General features: G+C 38.3%; 1 protein-coding gene across 1 annotated transcript in view; it reads left to right on the top strand.

The window, feature by feature from the left end:
• Positions 1-18,745, top strand: part of VCAN (versican) — a 237,927-nt gene that overhangs the window by 109,732 nt on the left and 109,450 nt on the right. The window contains exon 7 of the mRNA XM_060235736.1: positions 10,195-12,441. Within this exon, the coding sequence (XP_060091719.1) occupies positions 10,195-12,441 (2,247 nt within the window). The remainder of the gene's footprint in view (positions 1-10,194; positions 12,442-18,745) is intronic.

Here is an 18,745-nt window from a genome sequence, read left to right as displayed (position 1 = left end):
TTTAAATCATGCTTGGAAAGCAGGGGTTATATTTGGTCATTATACATATGAGAACAGATAATCTGGCCATAGTTTGGACTTCATCAGGAAGGCTGAAGGGGCAGGACCCTCACAGGCTTGTCAGCCTCTCAACCCTCTACCTCCTGAGAATTAGGAGAAAGGGAAGGCAAAGCACTGCAGCTTGGGAACCAGAACTGCAAGACAGGCCCATCTAGACCTGAAGATCCTTGGCCCTTAGAAAAAAAGTTTCTAAAATGTATATTCCCATATGGGAAGAACAAAAGACCAGAGAAATACAGATTTAAAAAATATGGATGGTTAAATTGCTCAAGCTGTCAAAAGAATGGAGTCCAAATCCCAGGGATATGCATATAAAGGCCTAACCGTAGCAGGGCAATATCTACAAGGTGAGTAAACTCCCAAGGTACTCACTCCTTTCCAGTATCCCTACACAATATTCCAGTCTGAGCTCTTATTCATCATGAGACCTATCTTGTTTGTTAAAGCTGCAGATGTGTCTCTGAAACTTCATACTTGTTCAGTTTCAGAGGGTAGTCTTGTTGGTTTGCAGAAGAGTTAGATTCTACTCCAGTAACACCTTAGAGACCAATAAGATTTTTGGGGATATATCTGACAAAAGAGAGTAAAAACTCTTTTTCAGATATATCCCCCAAAATCTTATTGGTTAAAACTCTCTTTTGTTGGTTAAAACTCTCTTTTGTCAGGGGCTTCCGGTGTGAGTTTCCAACAGAACTGTTGTCTCCTGAATAAGGGGAAAACTTAATCCTTTGTTCAGGGTAGTATGGAGCCTTAACGGGCTCCCTGCCTGCATTTCTCATAGAGATTTGCCCAGGATTATGTGCAAATACTTTGAGCCGTTGATCTCAGCTGATGATTGATTCCAAAGGGGATTTTTCTGAAGCTTTGAAGATCCGGCGTGGAAAAGGAGCGTTGTTCAGCATCTACAAAGGATTATAAGCCATTCAATTGGTTTAAGCCTGTCTGGATCTCACTCTCTTTTGGGACTGATAAACATCTGAAAGACTAAGAAGACCGAAGTTTAAAAAGCATAGCCGCTAAGGTACTTTGATCATTATCTCTCACTCCGGGAAGTTTCTACACTAATCTAAATAACAGTGGAAGGTGGGAAAGCTCAGATAAGAAAGAAAGTGAGGGGAGGAGAAGAAATTTTGAAACTTGGACTCTGTTAAATTAAAGGCATTGATAGAATTTGGGAAAGAAGGAAATTGTTTTGAATATCTGTGGTCAATGACATAGGCTTCTGTGTTATGGCTCTGTACTTGCAATCAACATAACAAGTATTTAAAGACTGCGATATTTGGAGAACGAGAGCTGAGCTCAGTGAACCAGGAAGTAAAAGTTGAAGGTGTACTGGCAATCAACATAACAAGTAAAGACCGCGATAGTTGGAGAACGTGATCTGGGCTTAGTAAACCAGGAAGTAAAAGCTGAAGGTGAGGGGAGCAAGAAGAAGGTCTTTGCTAGGGATTTTTAACCATAGAGAAATTACGATCGCGATTTTGAAAGAGGGAAAATTGCCAAACACTGTTAAAAATCAATATCTCAGCCCAGGAAGGTAGGAGAAGGACGAAATTAGTCTTATTTTAAACAGCAAGTTCTAAGCTACTGGACTTGGTGCTGGATTTAGAATTGGAGCCTTTTGAGTTTTTTTTTGGGGGGGGGGGTTGTCAGAAGGAAGATTAACTCGTGCAAGATCTCATTCTTTTGACAAAATGCAAAGCCAGTTTGATACCATGGAAGCCAGGATTATGAAGGGTGTGGAGAAGATGATAACAGCTAGCAAAAAACAGCTTAAGAAGGATATTGGAGACCTTAAAAAAGAAGTTGAAGATTTTAAAGATGAACTGGGTATGTTTAAAAACAGGGTCAAGGAGGTTGAAGAGAAAGTTGATGTACATGCTTCCACCTTATTAAAACTTCAAGAGAAGGTAACAATTCATGACTGCAGATTAATGGAAACTCAAGTGCGTCTGAGAGGAATACCTGAAGGGGAGGGAATTGACTTAATGGATTATATGGTGAAAACAATTGCTGACTATTTAGAGGAAGAACCTGAACAATTCAGAAACATGTTGGACAGTATCTATAGAGTTAATTCATCATATGCAAAAGACAAAGGCCTACCAAAAGATATAGTTATAAGTCTAAGGTCAAAGGATGTGGCAGGGAAAATTCTAAATAAAAGTTTCCAAAAAGCTCTGACAGTGGAAGGGAGTAGAATCAAAATAATGAAAGAGCTGCTAAGACATGTGATAAATGACAGGAAGAAATACAAGAGATTAACAGAGAAGCTGCATGCAGAGGGAACGAGATACAGATAGATACTACCCGAGGGTTTAGGCTTTGAACAACGTGGAAGAAGGATTACAATAAGGAATGAGCAAGAGATGTACAGGTTTTTTTTAAGAGAATAAAGATTCTGCATTATAATGGAGTACAAGTTACTATCTTGGAATATAAATGGACTAAATTCACCACAAAAACGAAAAGCAACATTTCATTGGATTAAAAAGCAAAAACATAATATAATTTGTTTACAGGAAGTTCATATACAACAAAAGGATTACAAATTTTTGTGGAATAAACAATTGGGATTGGAATTTTATTTATTGGCGGATCAAAAGAAAAGGGGTGTGGTCTTTTACATCAAAGAACAATTAGAACCAAAACTGATATTTAAAAATAAAGATGGAAGATATATAACAGTGGAAGTGATGATGGATTCAAAGAAAATGTTGTTATTAGGATTATATGCGCCCAATGGAGCAAAAGGTTTTTTTTAAAGACATTAATTGACAGTTGGATGAAGTGTCCTATGACCAGATCCTGATGATGGGTGATTTTAATGGACCAATACAAAATAATATAGATAGATCTGGCCAAAAGAGGAATAAAAGAAGGAAGACTGCCAAAATCATTTTTTGAGTTGGTTAAACAAGAAAGCTTGAAAGATATTTGGAGAAAATTTAATCCTGAAGTAAGAGACTATACTTTCTTTTCAGAAAGACATAATACTTTTTCCAGAATAGATATGTTATGGGGCTCTAAAAGCTTGGGCCTCATAACTAGAAAAGTGGAGATTCTACCAAAGGTTTGTGCAGATCATAACCCAATATGTTGGATTACAAAATTGCAAAAGAAAACAAGAAGATGGAGAATAAATGAGGACTTGCTACAAGATAAAGATATTGTGACTTTTCTAGAAAAGGAAACTACAGCGTTCTTCCAAATAAATGGCACTGATGATGTAGAATTCCAGACGGTTTGGGATACTTACAAAGCAGTAATGAGAGGACTATTGATTACATTGAACATTAAAGACAAGAGGGCAAAAGAAAAGCAGATGTTGGACATTCAAAATGAAATAAAGAAAAACGAAGGGGAATTAAGAAAAAGACCAGGGAAAAAGAAATTAATAAGGGAAATTACAATATTACAATCCCAAGTAAGAAATTTGTTGAATAAAGAACTAGAATGGAACTTAAAAAGTTTGCAACAGAAATCGTTTGAAGGTGCGAATAAACCTGGGAAGTATTTAGCTTGGCAACTGAAGAAAAAGAAAGAAAACAAAATTATCAACAAAATTGTGGCAAACGGAAAAGAGATAGTGGATCAAGAAAGAATTAAAAGAGAATTTTTTAAATATTATGTAAATTTATTTAAATGTGTGAAAAACAAAAAAAGAAAAAATGGAAGAGTATTTACGAAATATTAAAATAGCACCCCTGACTGAGTATATGAAAAAGATTTTGAATGACCCAATAGAAAAAATTGAAATTGAAGCAGCAATAAATGTAATGAAAGTAGGTAAGGCTTCCGGGCCGGATGGATATACAACTAAATTTTATAAAATTCTTAAAGATGAGATAGTACCAAAATCGCAAAAATTGATGAATACAATAAGAATAAAAGGGGAAATTCCAAATTGGGAAGAAGCTGTAATCTTGTTGATTCCCAAGGAAGATAGAGATGTCACAAATGTAAAGAACTATAGACCAATTTCATTATTAAACAATGATTATAAGATATATACAAGAATCTTGGTAGAATGACTTAAGCAATATTTTATTTATTTTATAAAGGAAGATCAAGCGGGATTTCTCCCTAAAAGGCAAATAAGAGATAATGTAAGAACTGTTGTAAATATTGTAGAATATTATGAGAAGCATCCAGAAAAAGAGGTGGCGTTATTTTTTGTAGATGCAGAAAAAGCCTTTGACAATTTGAACAGGGACTTTATGTTTGCAGTAATGGAAAAAATAAATCTGGGAGAATATTTTATAAGAATGACAAAGCAATATATACGGATCAATGTGCAAAATTGTGTATAAATGCAGACCTTACAAAAGAAATGAAGGTGAGCAAAGGTACAAGACAAGGATGTCCGCTTTCACCATTGTTGTTTATAATGACTCTTGAAATTCTGTTAATGCAAATACAAGACGACAAAGAGATAGAAGGATTGAAAACTAGAGAATTTTCTTATAAATATAAAGCATTTGCAGATGATATTGTGTTCATAACTGAGAATCCGATACAAGTGGTACCTTTGTTGATAGCTAAGATAAAAGAATATGGAGAAATGGCAGGACTATATATAAATAAAGAGAAGTCGAAATTTTTATGTAAAAATATGCAACTAAATAGACAGAAAGAATTGCAGAGTTTGACGGGATGCGAAGTTACTTGTAAAGTTAAATATTTAGGTCTAGAAATAACTATGAAGAATATCCATTTGTATAAAAACAATTATGAAATGTTATGGTGTAAGATGGATAAAGATATGATGAAATGGAATAGACTCAATTTGTCCTTGTTGGGTAGGATTGCTGCAATTAAGATGAACATTCTGCCAAGAATAATGTATTTGTTCCAAACTATTCCGATTGTGAAAGATAGCAAACAAATGGCAAAGGAAGATTTCTGAATTTGTATGGGCTGGGAAGAAACTGAGGAATAAGATGAAAATTTTAACAGATGCTAAGGAGACGGGAGGTTTTCAACTTCCAGATTTAAGACTGTACCATGATGCAGTTTGGATAAAGGATTGGATGATGCTGTAAAATAAAAAAAACTTTTATTGTTAGAAGCTCATGGGAACAAATTTGGCTGGCATGCTTATATGTACTATGGGAAAAATAAGATGGATGGTCTTTTTTCTCACCATTATATCAGAAATAACTTACTAAATACATGGATAAAATATAAGAAATATGGTGATGAAAGAAAGCCGCTATGGATAGTGCCAGCAGAAGTAATAAAAATAACAGCTGAATCTGATGAAGACAGAGGGATGTCATATAACCAACTGCTAAAGATTCAAGATGATAAAGTTGAATTAAAATCTGCAGAAGAGTTAAATAACAAGTATGACTGGTTTAAAATGCAACAAATAAAAAGCTTGATAGAAAATGATATTAAATCTGTTGGAATTAGTCGTGAGCAAACAGAATTGGAAAGGTTCTGCTTGGAGATAATGAAAAATTAATATCGAAAATATATAAATTATTGTTGAAATGGTCTACAGAAGAAGTAGTAAAATCTCAAATGATTAAATGGGCAATATCTTTGGAAGAACTTGAAAATATCAACATGTCAGAGTATTAAAGAGAATTTTTCAAGATGATGTATAGGTGGTATATGACTCTGAAAAAACTGGCAAAGATGAGTAAAAAGATGTCGGATAGATGTTGGAAATGTAAGAAACATGAAGGTTCTTTTTACCATATGTGGTGGACTTGTGGAAAAGCGAAAAAGTTTTGGCAGATGATACAACAAGAAATATCTCAAATTTTGGGATATGATTTTAAGAAAGTAGCAGAGACTTTTTTGTTGGGATTACAAATGGAAAAATTTCCAAAAGAAGATAGAACTCTAATTTGGTACTTGCTCTCAGCTGCTAGGACATTATATGCACAGTTATGGAAACAAGAAAAAATACCAGAGAAATGGGATTGGATTGTGAAAGTTTTATCATGGAGTGAGATGGATAAACTAACAAGAACTTTAAGAGACTACGATTTGGAAGTGTTTAAAAGGGAGTGGAAGAAATTTAGAGGATATATAGAAAAAGAGTGGAATTTGAAAGGACATTGGGCAATTTTTTAACAATGAATTTAAGAAAAGGAAGAAATTGAACCTTGATGTCTCTTTTGTCAGACATATGATGAATGGAACTTTGATTTTCAAAAGCTCATACTCCCAAAATCTTGTTGGGCTATAAAGTGCTACTGGACTTAGATGTTTGTTCAGCAATCAGCTGTGCTTTCAGTGTAGGTTTTCCAGCTGGGGGTCAAGGCATGAGATACCCCTGTAAAGCATGCTTGTCCTTGCAAGCTGGTCTGGGGTTCCTTCTGATGGGGAGGACATAGTTATGTACAGTTGGGGAGCAGGCAGCATCAATTTACACATTTCAAGAGTAGTTGAGGTTTCTTCTCAGGATCTGGTACTAAGGATGGCCAGCAAAGAGACATACTTGTTCCCTGAATCTATCCATCTTGGTAACATGTAGAACATTGTACCAATGTCTGTAATCTGTTAGACCTCTCACTCTTCAGCAACTTGCCCTTATGTTAACCAAAATACCCTGCCATATCAATGAATGCTAAGGTTGCCAGGCAGAGCAGGGCAGCCAGCAAAGGGACTTAATGGTGTCAGGGGTCCTTGCTGGTGGCATGGTGATCTGTGGTCTTTCTATGTGTATAATGTTTGACAAATGGCAAACATCTCCTCTTGTTCTATTTAAATTTTATATAGTTTAACTCAGAATGATTGCATTTCATAGTTAGCACACTGGAAATAAGCCAGTGTGGTGAAGTGGTTAAGAGTGGTGGACTCTAATCTGGAGAGCCAGCTTTTATTCTCCACTCCTGCTCTACTTGAAGCCTGTTGGGTGACCTTGGGCCAGTCACAGTTCTTTCAGAACTCTCCCAGCTCCACATACTTCACAAGGTGACTGTGGTGGGGAGAGAAAGTGAAGGCAATTGTAAGTCCCTTTGAGACTCCTTAGGGCAGAGGAAAGAGAGGTAGAAAAACCAACTCTTCATATACTAGGTCACTCTTGTTGCAAATGTGCTCTGGGTCTTTCTGTAGAGCACTTGTACATTGTGTGATTTCCTGCATGTAAAAGCTCTCTTCATGCCAGCACCCCAAGTTATAAAACCCAGCCTATCACATAACCAGCGCCTTGGGGAACCCTGGTAAAGCTGCCTATCAGCAAGTACAAAGGGCAAAGCTTTCCCATCATTTTAGCCTCGCTCCTGTGTATATATTTCCTTAGCAGGGATGCCAATCCTCAGGTGGGGGCAGGGATCCCCCAATTTTTGGGCTCCCCCCGGATGCTGGCCAGCTGGCCAGGGGAGAAAGTCCTACCCCCAACAGTCGTCTGAGGGCCACACTTGAAAATAGTGGGTGCTGTATACACCTGCCCCATAAGCCATGAATTCATGGCTTGCAGGGCAGGCACGCATGGTGCCCACTTTCCCCCCAGCCATCTAAAGGGAAGGTTGGAGAAAAGCAGGAGCATGCACATGCTTCGCTGTGTCCTTGATGTGATTATGCCATTCTGTGTGATGTCATTGTGTCTGGAATCACCTCTCCTCCTCCTGGAACACCCCCCCTCCCCAAATCCCTCCACCAAGGAGAAGATGGAACCTGGCAACCCAAGTTCTTAGAGTATGTAATCATGGAGGTATAGGCATGGGGGTGGGATTTGAATCACAGTCTGCTTTCATAAACAGGAAATAAGCTTTATTACTAAAGATAAAACTAGAGCCATACATGGAAAATAGATGTCATGGCTAGTAAGTACAGATCTTTGACCTAAAAAGCACAGATTGTGCTGAAAAAGACCAGTCTGTAGCCTTAAAAATGATTGTTTTCCAGCTCCATAACATAGATTTCAGAAAAATAAAAAAATATTATTCTTAACTGTCACTTTGTTTAATTTTTTCAAAGGTGTCAGATTAAAAAATATTTTCAAAAGTAAAAGCACAAGGAAAATATGCAAGGGATGAATTTTAAAAAGTGCTGAAATCTCTTCCAGTTCCATATCAGTTTCACTCAGGTTATGCATAATGTAAAAGGAATACATTTTGTAGAGCACATGAATGGCTTTGATATAAGCAGCTGTCGGTGAGATAATTTACTTCTTTGCTGTATTACAGGGTGTGTGTGTTTTATTGGAAAAAACTGCCTTGTGTTTTGCATCAAAAGAAGCACAAAGAAGATATTCAAGGAATGCAGTAATGCACGACTCTGTACAGAGAGAAGACTGCAGTTTTATATCCTGCCCTTCTCTCTGAATCAGAGACTCAGAGTGGCTTACAATCTCCTATATCTTCTTCCCCCGCAACAGACACCCTGTGAGGTGGGTGGGGCTGGGAGGGCTCTCACAGCAGCTGCCCTTTCAAGGACAACTCCTACGAGAGCTGTGGCTAAACCCAAGGCCATTCCAGCAGCTGTAAGTGGAAGAGTGGGGAATCAAACCCAGTTCTCCCAGATAAGAATCTGCACATTTAACCACTACACCAAACTGGCTCCATTGACAGATGTGGTGGAGCCTATTTCAAAAGAATCAACCTTCTCTTGATAGTGTCTTCTTCAGGGAAAAGGCACATTAATCCTTCAGAAGAAACAGCTATTACAATCTTTAGCTTAGTTCACAAACCTAAAAGATTCTGTATCATCTGAACCTTGCTAGTACAAAAGCAATGTCTCATGAAACTGAACTAATTCTAGATTCAAATCTTGTCGCAAATTGGCACAAAACAGTTGAAATCAATTTGACCATCTGGCCAGCTAGCTGGACGTAAATTGAATACTGTTCTCACTGAACTTTGTTTAGAAAGTTAAGTGCAGGAATGAATTTGGGGACTTTGTTGTGCCTGATTAGAATCTGACAGTTTCTGTATTTATAAATATAGAAGTTATGCAATATTGGCCATGCAACAGAATTTTGGCATTCTGAAAACTGAAATAATGGTAAACTGCATTTTAAAATTCTCTATGCCACTTTGGAAGGATAGGAGTTAAAAAGACAAATATTTGTAGCTTTCAATGAGAAATCAGTTTGCTTCTGTAGCCCCCCATTAAATTCTCGGAGATCATTCCTCATTTTTGAAGAATCCTCCTTTCAAACACACAGGAGAAAACAGTACTGTTATATAGGCAAAACAGAATGCAGTAATGTTTAGTAAGAAAACAGGTGGCATCTCAAAGCAAAAATAAATGATATATAAATAATACACAAACTATCTTTGAGTTGGGGGTACCACATTGAACTGAGAACCAACAGAAAAGTCACTGCTTAAACAGAATGAAAGCCTTCTTCAAGCCTATTAGCAAGCTACCTTAACTGGGGGAAATACTCTGGAAAGGCAGTATTATCAGTACAATTTCCTTTTGTTGCAAGAATACTGTAACTCTGCTTATTGGTAAATATTCCTGCCATGCCCATATCTCTTGTCTTCCCATCCTCTGTCTTCTATGAACTCTAAGCCTTATGGTAGGGTTGCCAGATCTCCCACTGACAACTGCTGCTGCCACTCTGTTGGCCAATGGGGGGAAAATTAATTAAAAATCACTATGCAGTAATAAAGTTAAATATATATAGCTTGCTTCTGCTGTACATTTTTTGGGTGAGCGGGTTTGTGTGTGTGCACGTTCATGCATGTGTGCTTGGAAATCATGGTAAGATCAGGCTTGCCTGGACTATCCAGGTCAGGGCACTTCTGCTGTAAATTTTGATATTAGATGATTGCCAATAGAACTGGAATAGTATTTATCTGTACAAAATAGTCCCATACCATAGTCCATACAAAATAGTTGTGGAAGCAACTTGACTATAATAATAAAAATCAGCAAGAATATGAGCTGATTCACAGTACCTGCTTGAAAATCATGCACATTTTATTGTGTGAAAAGTGGTCCTGGATGTTACTCAGAAACTAACTGGTGGTCAGTATAGATAGGTGCAAAACAGGATAAATATGTTCCTGAGAGCTTGCTTCTAACAACAACCTAGTAACCATATTCTGAACCAGATGCGCTTTCCATTATGTTGTAAAAATGCTTTAGATTTAAAATATTAAACAAGTAAGTATTTTTTAAATTGCTTAAGTTTCTAACTTTTTTTACTTTTCTTTTGCTTAGCTAAAAAGAATGTATCAGATTCTACATCTGTTGAACTACATATACCTCTGGAAAGTGGATCAGACAATTTATTAACAGAACTGAAGATAATGCCATCCAAAGCTTCAGTTCAGCCCCATGTCATACCTGGAGATAAAAAGGAGGAGAATGTACCTAAGAAACCCATTCATTTATCTACTGTTCTACCTCAGACTGTTATAGACTTTACTGATTCATCAAAAGTGACAGAATTGGGTACAATGACTCAACATCTACCTACAACATCTATCTTGGACCTCCATGAAGATGCTTCCTTGAGTCCTGAAAGGCAAACTGAACAGATAGAGGTGGGACCAATAAGAACTTCTGTAGATGCTGTATTCAGAGTTAATTTGAGTGTTCCTGTTGAAACTGAGACTTCTGTAACTCTAAAAATGGAAGAAACACAGCTTGGCACCCATCCTACGAAAGTGTCAATGGAAGCAAAAACTGACACAAAACTCACAACTGTTGTCATTCCCAAAGAACAGCTCACTGATAAACATGAACCTACTTCAGAAGAAGATGACAGTGATCAGATACTAGTGACCCCTAGCAGTGTCCCAGAGCTAGATGTTGTTAAAGTGTCAAAGACTTATTTGGATGAAAAGGCTACACCTGTACCAGATGAGCTGTCCTCAGTAAGCTTATTTGAAAGTAAGAAACCAGCTACAAAAAACCATGAGATACCAGTTTCTACAGCAACTGATAAAATTAGAGTAGTACAGGTGGATTCTACAGAATCAAATGAGAATGAAAAGCATACAGTGGCCCCCACTGATTCAGGTAAGAGTAAAGACCATGAAAAACTTATTCCCACACATACAACTTTAGATGGAAAGGTGATCACAGTATCTAAAATGTCACTAGTTGAAAGCAGCATGCCATCTTTTACTCCTGCATCAGACACTACAAAGTTACCAAGGGACATGTCTACTGTCACAGACACAAGTAAAATATTGGACCTGGCAGGAGGTTTTGCCAAAGATGAAAAGGATGAAATAACAAGGCATCATGATATAATCACAATGCTTCCACCTACACCAGAAATGAAACCAGAAAAGCCTGAAGGGAAAACAGATCAGAAATATGATTGGGCTTATGAAGGGAGCACGACTGAGCAGCAGCCTGACTTAGGCACTCCAAGAAAAGTGACTACTATTTATCCTTCAATGGGCATTGAAGACATAACAGGCACACAATTTGTTACATTTATAGGTGCAGCAAAAATGACTACTTCAGTTTCACTATCAAAGATAGAACCTGGCTCTACCCCTATTTACAAAACTTTGGCAGATGGTTATAAGAAAGATGTGGTCACTGCTACTATTCATACAGATATTACAGGAACACCGACTGAGGCTGCAACATTTATTCAAGGGGAATCCAGCACTAAAGATCAAGCTATAGACCAACTGGCTACTGTGGTAGATGCTACAAACTTGCCTTTGTTACCTGGACATGATATAGCTATTGAAGGATCTGCATATGAAGAAAACTATACAACTACAGAAGCTTTGGAGCCAGGAGTAAAAATGCCTGTTTATGATATAGCCACAAAGCCTGAACTGTCTTCCCATGGAGATGCTGTCACTGAACACAGATTAAAATCTACTGGAGTGCCTCCCACAAAGCCAGGCATTGAGAATGAAAGTGAAGCACCTTCAATTGAATCTGTAGGCACAACTGAATCTGTTGCTCCTGTAGCTGAAAAATCTACTGATATGGTAAAAATAGATAGCCTTACAACTCATAGTCCAGAAGGTTCAGGAACAACAGAAGATGCCATGAGAACGGATTCTGTTTTATTGTCAGCTATGGCAACAAGCAAACCGACAATGCTAAGTGGTATAACCACATCTACAGTTGCTGCAGTAGACAAAATCCAGCCTACTTCAGCATTCAAGCCTTTAATTACCAAAACACAACCACCTTTAATTGACAGGGAACCAGACGAGGATGCAAACATAGACATGGTAATAATTGATGAATCTATTTCTACCATTAAAACCCCTACTGATGATGATTTTACAGGGAAGATCATAGAACCAGATATTGATACTGAATATTTTACATCATCGAGTGTTACAGCAATTGCCCAGCCCACAGGACCACCCAAGGAGATTTTAGAATCTCAAGAAGAGCCACCTCCTACTTCAAATGCTGACATAGGGGTGGAAAGCAGACCTGATATAAATCTGTTTGTTGTTATCTCAGACAATGATACAGGTAAGACTTTGCCTCAAGCCAAATTCCAAACATCATGGACATTTGGCAGTATATTGAGAATCTATCAGAAAAACTGTACTTTTATCTTTATGTTCTACATTTTGAAAATAGTTGATATTGGAACTAGTTATAACTGATACAGATATGTATATTATTATGTATATTGTCAGATATGGACCCAACAGTAATATATGTGAGCTTGCTATTTGATACTATCAGACCATTGAACTGATTTCCATTATTTGTGGAACAAATCATTTTAATTCCATAGCTTCCATACCACTCATTACTACTCCTGAGTGCAGCATTAGAGTGTGTTAACTTTCCATTAGTCTGTAGCTATTAACAACAGCATTTTCAGTGCTATCAGCTAAATACGTAGTAGATTATTCCTGTTGGTTAATCAAAGAATGCTGTCAAATTTAAGGTGAGGATGTGGTGTGAAATGGGCAGATTTCAATCAGAACACTTAATGTGGTATGTGTGTGTTTAGCTGAGGGCACTGTCTATGCAGCTTTAATCCTGTGGGTATCCAGAACAGAGATTTCCATTATCATTGAACTGATAGTTATTTGAGGACGTGGGTTTTTTTGCTAAATAATTGCTAAATTTACCATATGAAAAGAGATCAGACAATGGCTACGAGTGACCTCACAAGTGATAACTTTTAATAAACTAGGAACATTATTTGAGAAACTAGACATGGTTTGATATCTTGATATTTGATATCTTGCCTTGCTAATTTTATAAAATAATATTTTCCCATATTCTCTTGCTTCCCAATGAGCTTTGTTGGACATTATTTTGCAGTTGCTATTTCATGAGTACCTGTATCCAGTGTTTTATAGAGTGTAAATTGACTTGACAGATAATTTTATCTACTAATTTATAAAAATCTGTCACATGAGTAAAAATAGTTCAGTTTACCAGTTTCTCTATTACCAGTTTCTCTATTGCCCTGTGATTTTGTAATCATACTCCAACTCCTCATTTTGATCTCTGTCCTCTTCCCCAATATTGTACACCAGCTGTAAGCTACCTGGGCTGAGATTATGTCATTTCCATATGTTATTCAGTGGTTGGCATACCTCTGGCACTACAGCAGTAGCTAAGCAGAAATAGTACCTTAAATAGCAATAATGCTAGTAATAGATAAGTATTTTTTTTAGATGTATGTGTATTGAGATTGGGGCCAAAATAAATGCTTAATAGTTTTAGGGAACAGTATAAAAAGACCTGCTGTTTTTGAATGATCTGATACACTTTCATGATTTCTGGCTAGGATTCTGCTGGTGAATATGATAAAATAATGAAATTTATGTGAGCTAATCTGATGAGGGTCTTGTCAAAATGATTACAGCATATTATGCTAATTCAGTCTATGATGTATAATAGATTTTCTTCTAATGTTTATCTAGGGTCTTGAAAAATCAACGTGTGTTTGTGTATGTAGACCATGGAACTAGAACCTGCGAGAGTAATAACTAACAGAATTCACTACAGCAAAATGGGATAACGACCTTTAGATATCTATTTTTAATAGATGAGTTGACAAATAACACAAACCTCAGAGGTGATGTCTGAGGTTTGAGATGCCTAAGATGTCTAAGATGAGATGTCTAAGACACACTTCTGATTACAAACAAGAGTTCATGCTGGCTTCTGTACCTTCTAAGATCATGTGATTGGCCACTGCTGGAGACAGAATACTGAGCTAGATCATCTGATCCAGGAGAGGTCTTCATAGATTCTCAAGTGCCCAAATGTGACACATAGTAATTGTTATGTGCACTTTAATGGACAAATTTTATTGTATCTCCTGCCAGTGGCCAAGTGGGACCTGGCTGCTGGCCCTATTTTCTGCACGTAGGTTGCCAGGGATATAGAAGGTGGAAAAGATGAACCTGTGCCTGTCAAAATGACTACCTGTCACATCCCAGAAATCACTTTTCTAGGGCCTCCCAGTCCACCTCCTCTGCTCTCCTAGGTTTTGCTTTACAGCAACCAAAGCGAAGAAGGCTCGGCTATATCACTGTGGTTGCCTAGCTAGCGCCCTTTAAAATAGCCACTGACAGCTCAATGGCATTCTTTTTTTTTTAAGCTACAGGCATTGTTTCTGTTATTTTGGGGCATTTTAATCCCATAGGTTTATTAAAAATAGATTATTCAGCAGCTTTGATGCTTCCTTCAGGTCTAAAGAACTCCATTTTGTGACTGTATCTATCACAAAATCTGTGGTGTGGGCCAGATTTAGATATAAAAATAAACTATTTCTTGTGGCCTTAAATCTTACAGATAGTCCATTATACCATCTGTTTGGTGCAAAAATTCAGTTGAAGTTACAGGATTTTGCTTGTACAATCAAGATGCTGATTGAGATGTGACTGAAAATCAAGCTTACTATGTCTTATTTTGGCAGCCACACAAGAATGTTCATAAGGGAGAGGATACAGCTGAAAGGGATTGAAATGTTCACATTTTTTTGTACAAGAATATGGTTTTCCATGAGAAACCCATGCAATGGCTCAGGAATAAAACTGAGGCAGGTGTACAAGTTAATGAGAAGTAATGATGCATATTATTACTGTGGGTCATGAGGAGTTCCAGGGCAGATGTGATAATTAATGAGGAAGAATGTGCGGATGTGGGAGACAACCTTATATGCATTTTTGAGAAAGCAGCTATGCTGTGTACAATGGCACAATCATGTTGGAAGTTGTTTTACTGTCTGTAGGTTTCTGTACACACTTCTGCATTTGGATTGTTGTTGAATATCAAGAACAACAAAAACAAATCTATTCTCCCTTGATTTTATGCTACCAAAAAAAGTGATCTGGCAAAATGAACACACACAGTCAAACTCATATTAGCACTGAAGAAATCATGAATCCTTTTGGTACTAATGGTTTAAAAGGAGCAGTAGGATTCTGCAGCTAGAAGAAAATGAGCTAGCAGAAGAAAAGTTTTCTCCATCTCATAAACCTTTTATGAGCTAACAAATACTGGGGATTGAGGTAAAGCTGTTGCTTAACAGTGGTTGAGGGGATAGTGAAAACATGACTTCTGTCTGTAATAGGAGTAATTTGAACACCTGCATCTTGTGGAGGTATTCTGACTTGGTACACTTGAAATTGCTTGTTGGAGCTCTGATTTTACACTGAGTGTGTTTGGATTTCTGACTACTCTGCTTTTGAAATTGAGGGAACCGTTGTTTTTTAATGTAAAATTTTATGAAGGAACACACAACTATTTATTTTTGCTCTGCATTAGGGTTGCCAGGACCGCCCCCCCCCCCCCCCCGGGCCACCAGGAGGGGGTGCAGGTTGGGGAGTTGCCAGCTCCAGGTTGGAGGTGGATCCTAGGGAGCAAAGGGACCTCAGTGGGATACAATGCCATAGAGTCTTCACTCCAAAGCATCAGTTTTCTCCAGGGGAACTGATATCTGTAGTCTGGAGATGAGCTGCAGTTATGAGGGGTTCCTGGGTCACACCTGGAGGCTGGTATCCCATATGTCCTGCTTCTAAATGTTGAACAGCTGGAAGTGCCTTTTGCAGAATGCACCATTAATCGCAGTCTTAAGTCTCAGAATATACTTGCATAGACATTGTGCTTCAGGGGCCTAGTGATAGGCACTTATTAGCTGTGTGAACAAAATAATGAATTTTAATGATACCATGCATGTGAGTGGGAGATCAGTGGATTTGTATTTCAGTAGTTTTGGCAATGACATATTTTTGAGGTAGGCTTTTAGAGGAAGATGAATTTTGGTTCCCATATTGATAATGCAAGTGAAGAATTTGGGTGGCAGCAGTTTTTAATGTAAAATAAGGTGGACTCGTATAAGCAGTAATTCCCCTTAGTTGCTTAGCTATGTTAGTTCTGCTCTTATAGAGATTTTGGAGCTTTGCAGGTTTCATAGCTATGGTATGATTGGCATGTGTGTATGGGAATGGGATTGATGCATTATTTTTGTTTGTATGCAAGAATGCTGCAATTTAACTAGCGGAGTTTTTCCCCCTGTTCATTTCCCTGTGATGTTAGTTACTGTGTGTAAATATGTATGTTAATCTTGTCTAGCCATTTCCTATAGAACAGACAATCAAGAAAAGATTGCATACCTGATTTCTGAAACAAGGTTTAACAAAATGACAGCTTGTATCTTTTTGCCTACCATTATTCAAAAAGGGCATTGAATGATTTCTTATTGACCCAAGGTCAAGGAGGCTGGATGTCAAGCAGTTTGGTAATTGATATGCCAAAGGATGCATGTGCTTCATGTTTCTATCCAAAGTGCTCTGTGTTTGCAGGGTTGTCTATATGAATTATGGCTTAGACAGGAAATCACTCCTAATTTAAGACATTTTGAAATGAACCAGGGCTAAGATTCTGAAAGGACAATGCTTACTTCATTAGCATTGTGCACATGAATAGGAAGATAGATGGCCTGTATTTCTAATAGAAGCCTCTTGTATTTCACAATGTGCTACTCTGCTTGGGGGCAAAACATTAGCATCTGTAGAAATGCCACCCAAGCATTTTTACCCCCAGCATTTCTGCTCTGCTCCAACCAAACTGACAGCTAGGCACATGGTACCTTCACATCCTGAGTTCCTTCTTTGGAACCCCTCCTCCACCTTCTGTCTGCGATTTTTGTTGTGGTTCAGTCGCACAGTTGAGTCCGATGCTTTACGACCCCATGGACAAAGTCACCCAGGCCTTTCTATCTTCCACTATCCTCCGAAGTCTGCTCAAATTTGTGTTTGTTCCATCAGTAACACTGTCCAGCTATCTCATCTTTTGCCGTCCCCTTCTTCTTTTGCCTTATGTCCTTCCTAGCATCGGGATCTTCTCCAGGGAGTGCTCCCTTCTCATTTGGTGGCCAAAGTATTTGAGCTTCAGCTTCAGTATCTGACCTTCCAGGGAACAGTCTGGGTTGATTTCCCTTAGGACTGACTGATTTGATCTTCTTGCAGTCCAAGGGACTCTCAAGATTCTTCTCCAGCATCACAGCTCAAAAGCATCTATTCTTCTGCGCTCAGCCTTCCTTATGGTCCTGCTCTTACAGCCATACATTACTACTGGGAATACCATCGCTTTGACTATATGGACTTTCTGTCTGCGATATAAGGACTCATATTTGGTGAAAGGAGGTTCAGTTCTTGACCCCTCATAGCCTGAAAACCTTGTCTCTACGGTGCTGCTGGGTTAGAATCTAGCTGTTCTGCTGCAGACCACCACAGCTATCCTCTGAAATGATATTGTCAGGAAGACTGTTGATTTCTTAGTTAATCACTAAGACAGCTGTAGGAGTAATTTCCTCCCATATTCTGAATGATTCCATTCTTCAGTTTTCCTGTAATGCAAAATGTGAAGTGAATCATATTGCCATCTCTTTATCATCCCAACCCTCCTCCCCCCTAAAAAAAAAACTGTTGCAGGAAATATTCTTAGCGTTTGAATGATTAAATTCCCCCAGGGTCTGTTAAGTTGTCCTTGGAAATGCTAGCTGTAGTTCTAAGCCATCCCCACATTCAGCAGTGTGAAAAGACTAGTATGGCCAGTTCTGGAATCTGGTAGAAGGAAGGTATTGGATTTATATCCCGTCCTCCACTCCGAAGAGTCTCAGAGCAGCTCACAATCTCCTTTACCTTCCTCCCTGACAACAGACACCCTGTGAGGTGGGTGGGGCTGAGAGGGCTCTCCCAGCAGCTGCCCTTTCAAGGATAACCTTTGCCAAAGCTATGGCTGACCCAAGGCCATTCCAGCAGCTGCAAGTGAAGGAGCGGGGAATCAAACCCGGTTCTCCCAGATAAGAGTCCGCACACTTAACCACTACACCAGACTGGCTCTGGAATAATATGAGACCAAAATGCTTGGGCATGCTGACTTGTCATAAGTGGGATACTTCAGATGCCCTTATTAAGGCCCTATTAAGAAATAACCCAAGTGGTCAATGTGCAAGGCACCTTCCTACACAGTTAACTATAAGTGAAAAGCAGTGGCTATGTGATTTGGAAAACTGGGTCACTATTTTAATGAATTGTACTAAGGAACAGCTTCCCCTCCAAAATGGAAATCTCTGAAGGATTATTAGAATTAGTTTGAGTGATAGAAACACTGCTGTGGAGAAGCACTTGTCTATGTGGCAAGATAATCATGTTAATGCAGATGCCTAAAGCAAGTGCTCTGCAAGAATAATGTGTGAAAAGGACCTCAACAGAGGAAATACAGAATAGTCATTACTTTTCTATTTCTTGATGAAGCCTTGATGGATTACGACACACTTAAACTGTTGAAGCTACAG

This window comes from Heteronotia binoei, chromosome 4 (genome assembly GCF_032191835.1).
Source record: "Heteronotia binoei isolate CCM8104 ecotype False Entrance Well chromosome 4, APGP_CSIRO_Hbin_v1, whole genome shotgun sequence".
Lineage (NCBI taxonomy): Eukaryota > Metazoa > Chordata > Lepidosauria > Squamata > Gekkonidae > Heteronotia > Heteronotia binoei.
This window is presented reverse-complemented; position numbering and strand designations above follow the sequence as displayed.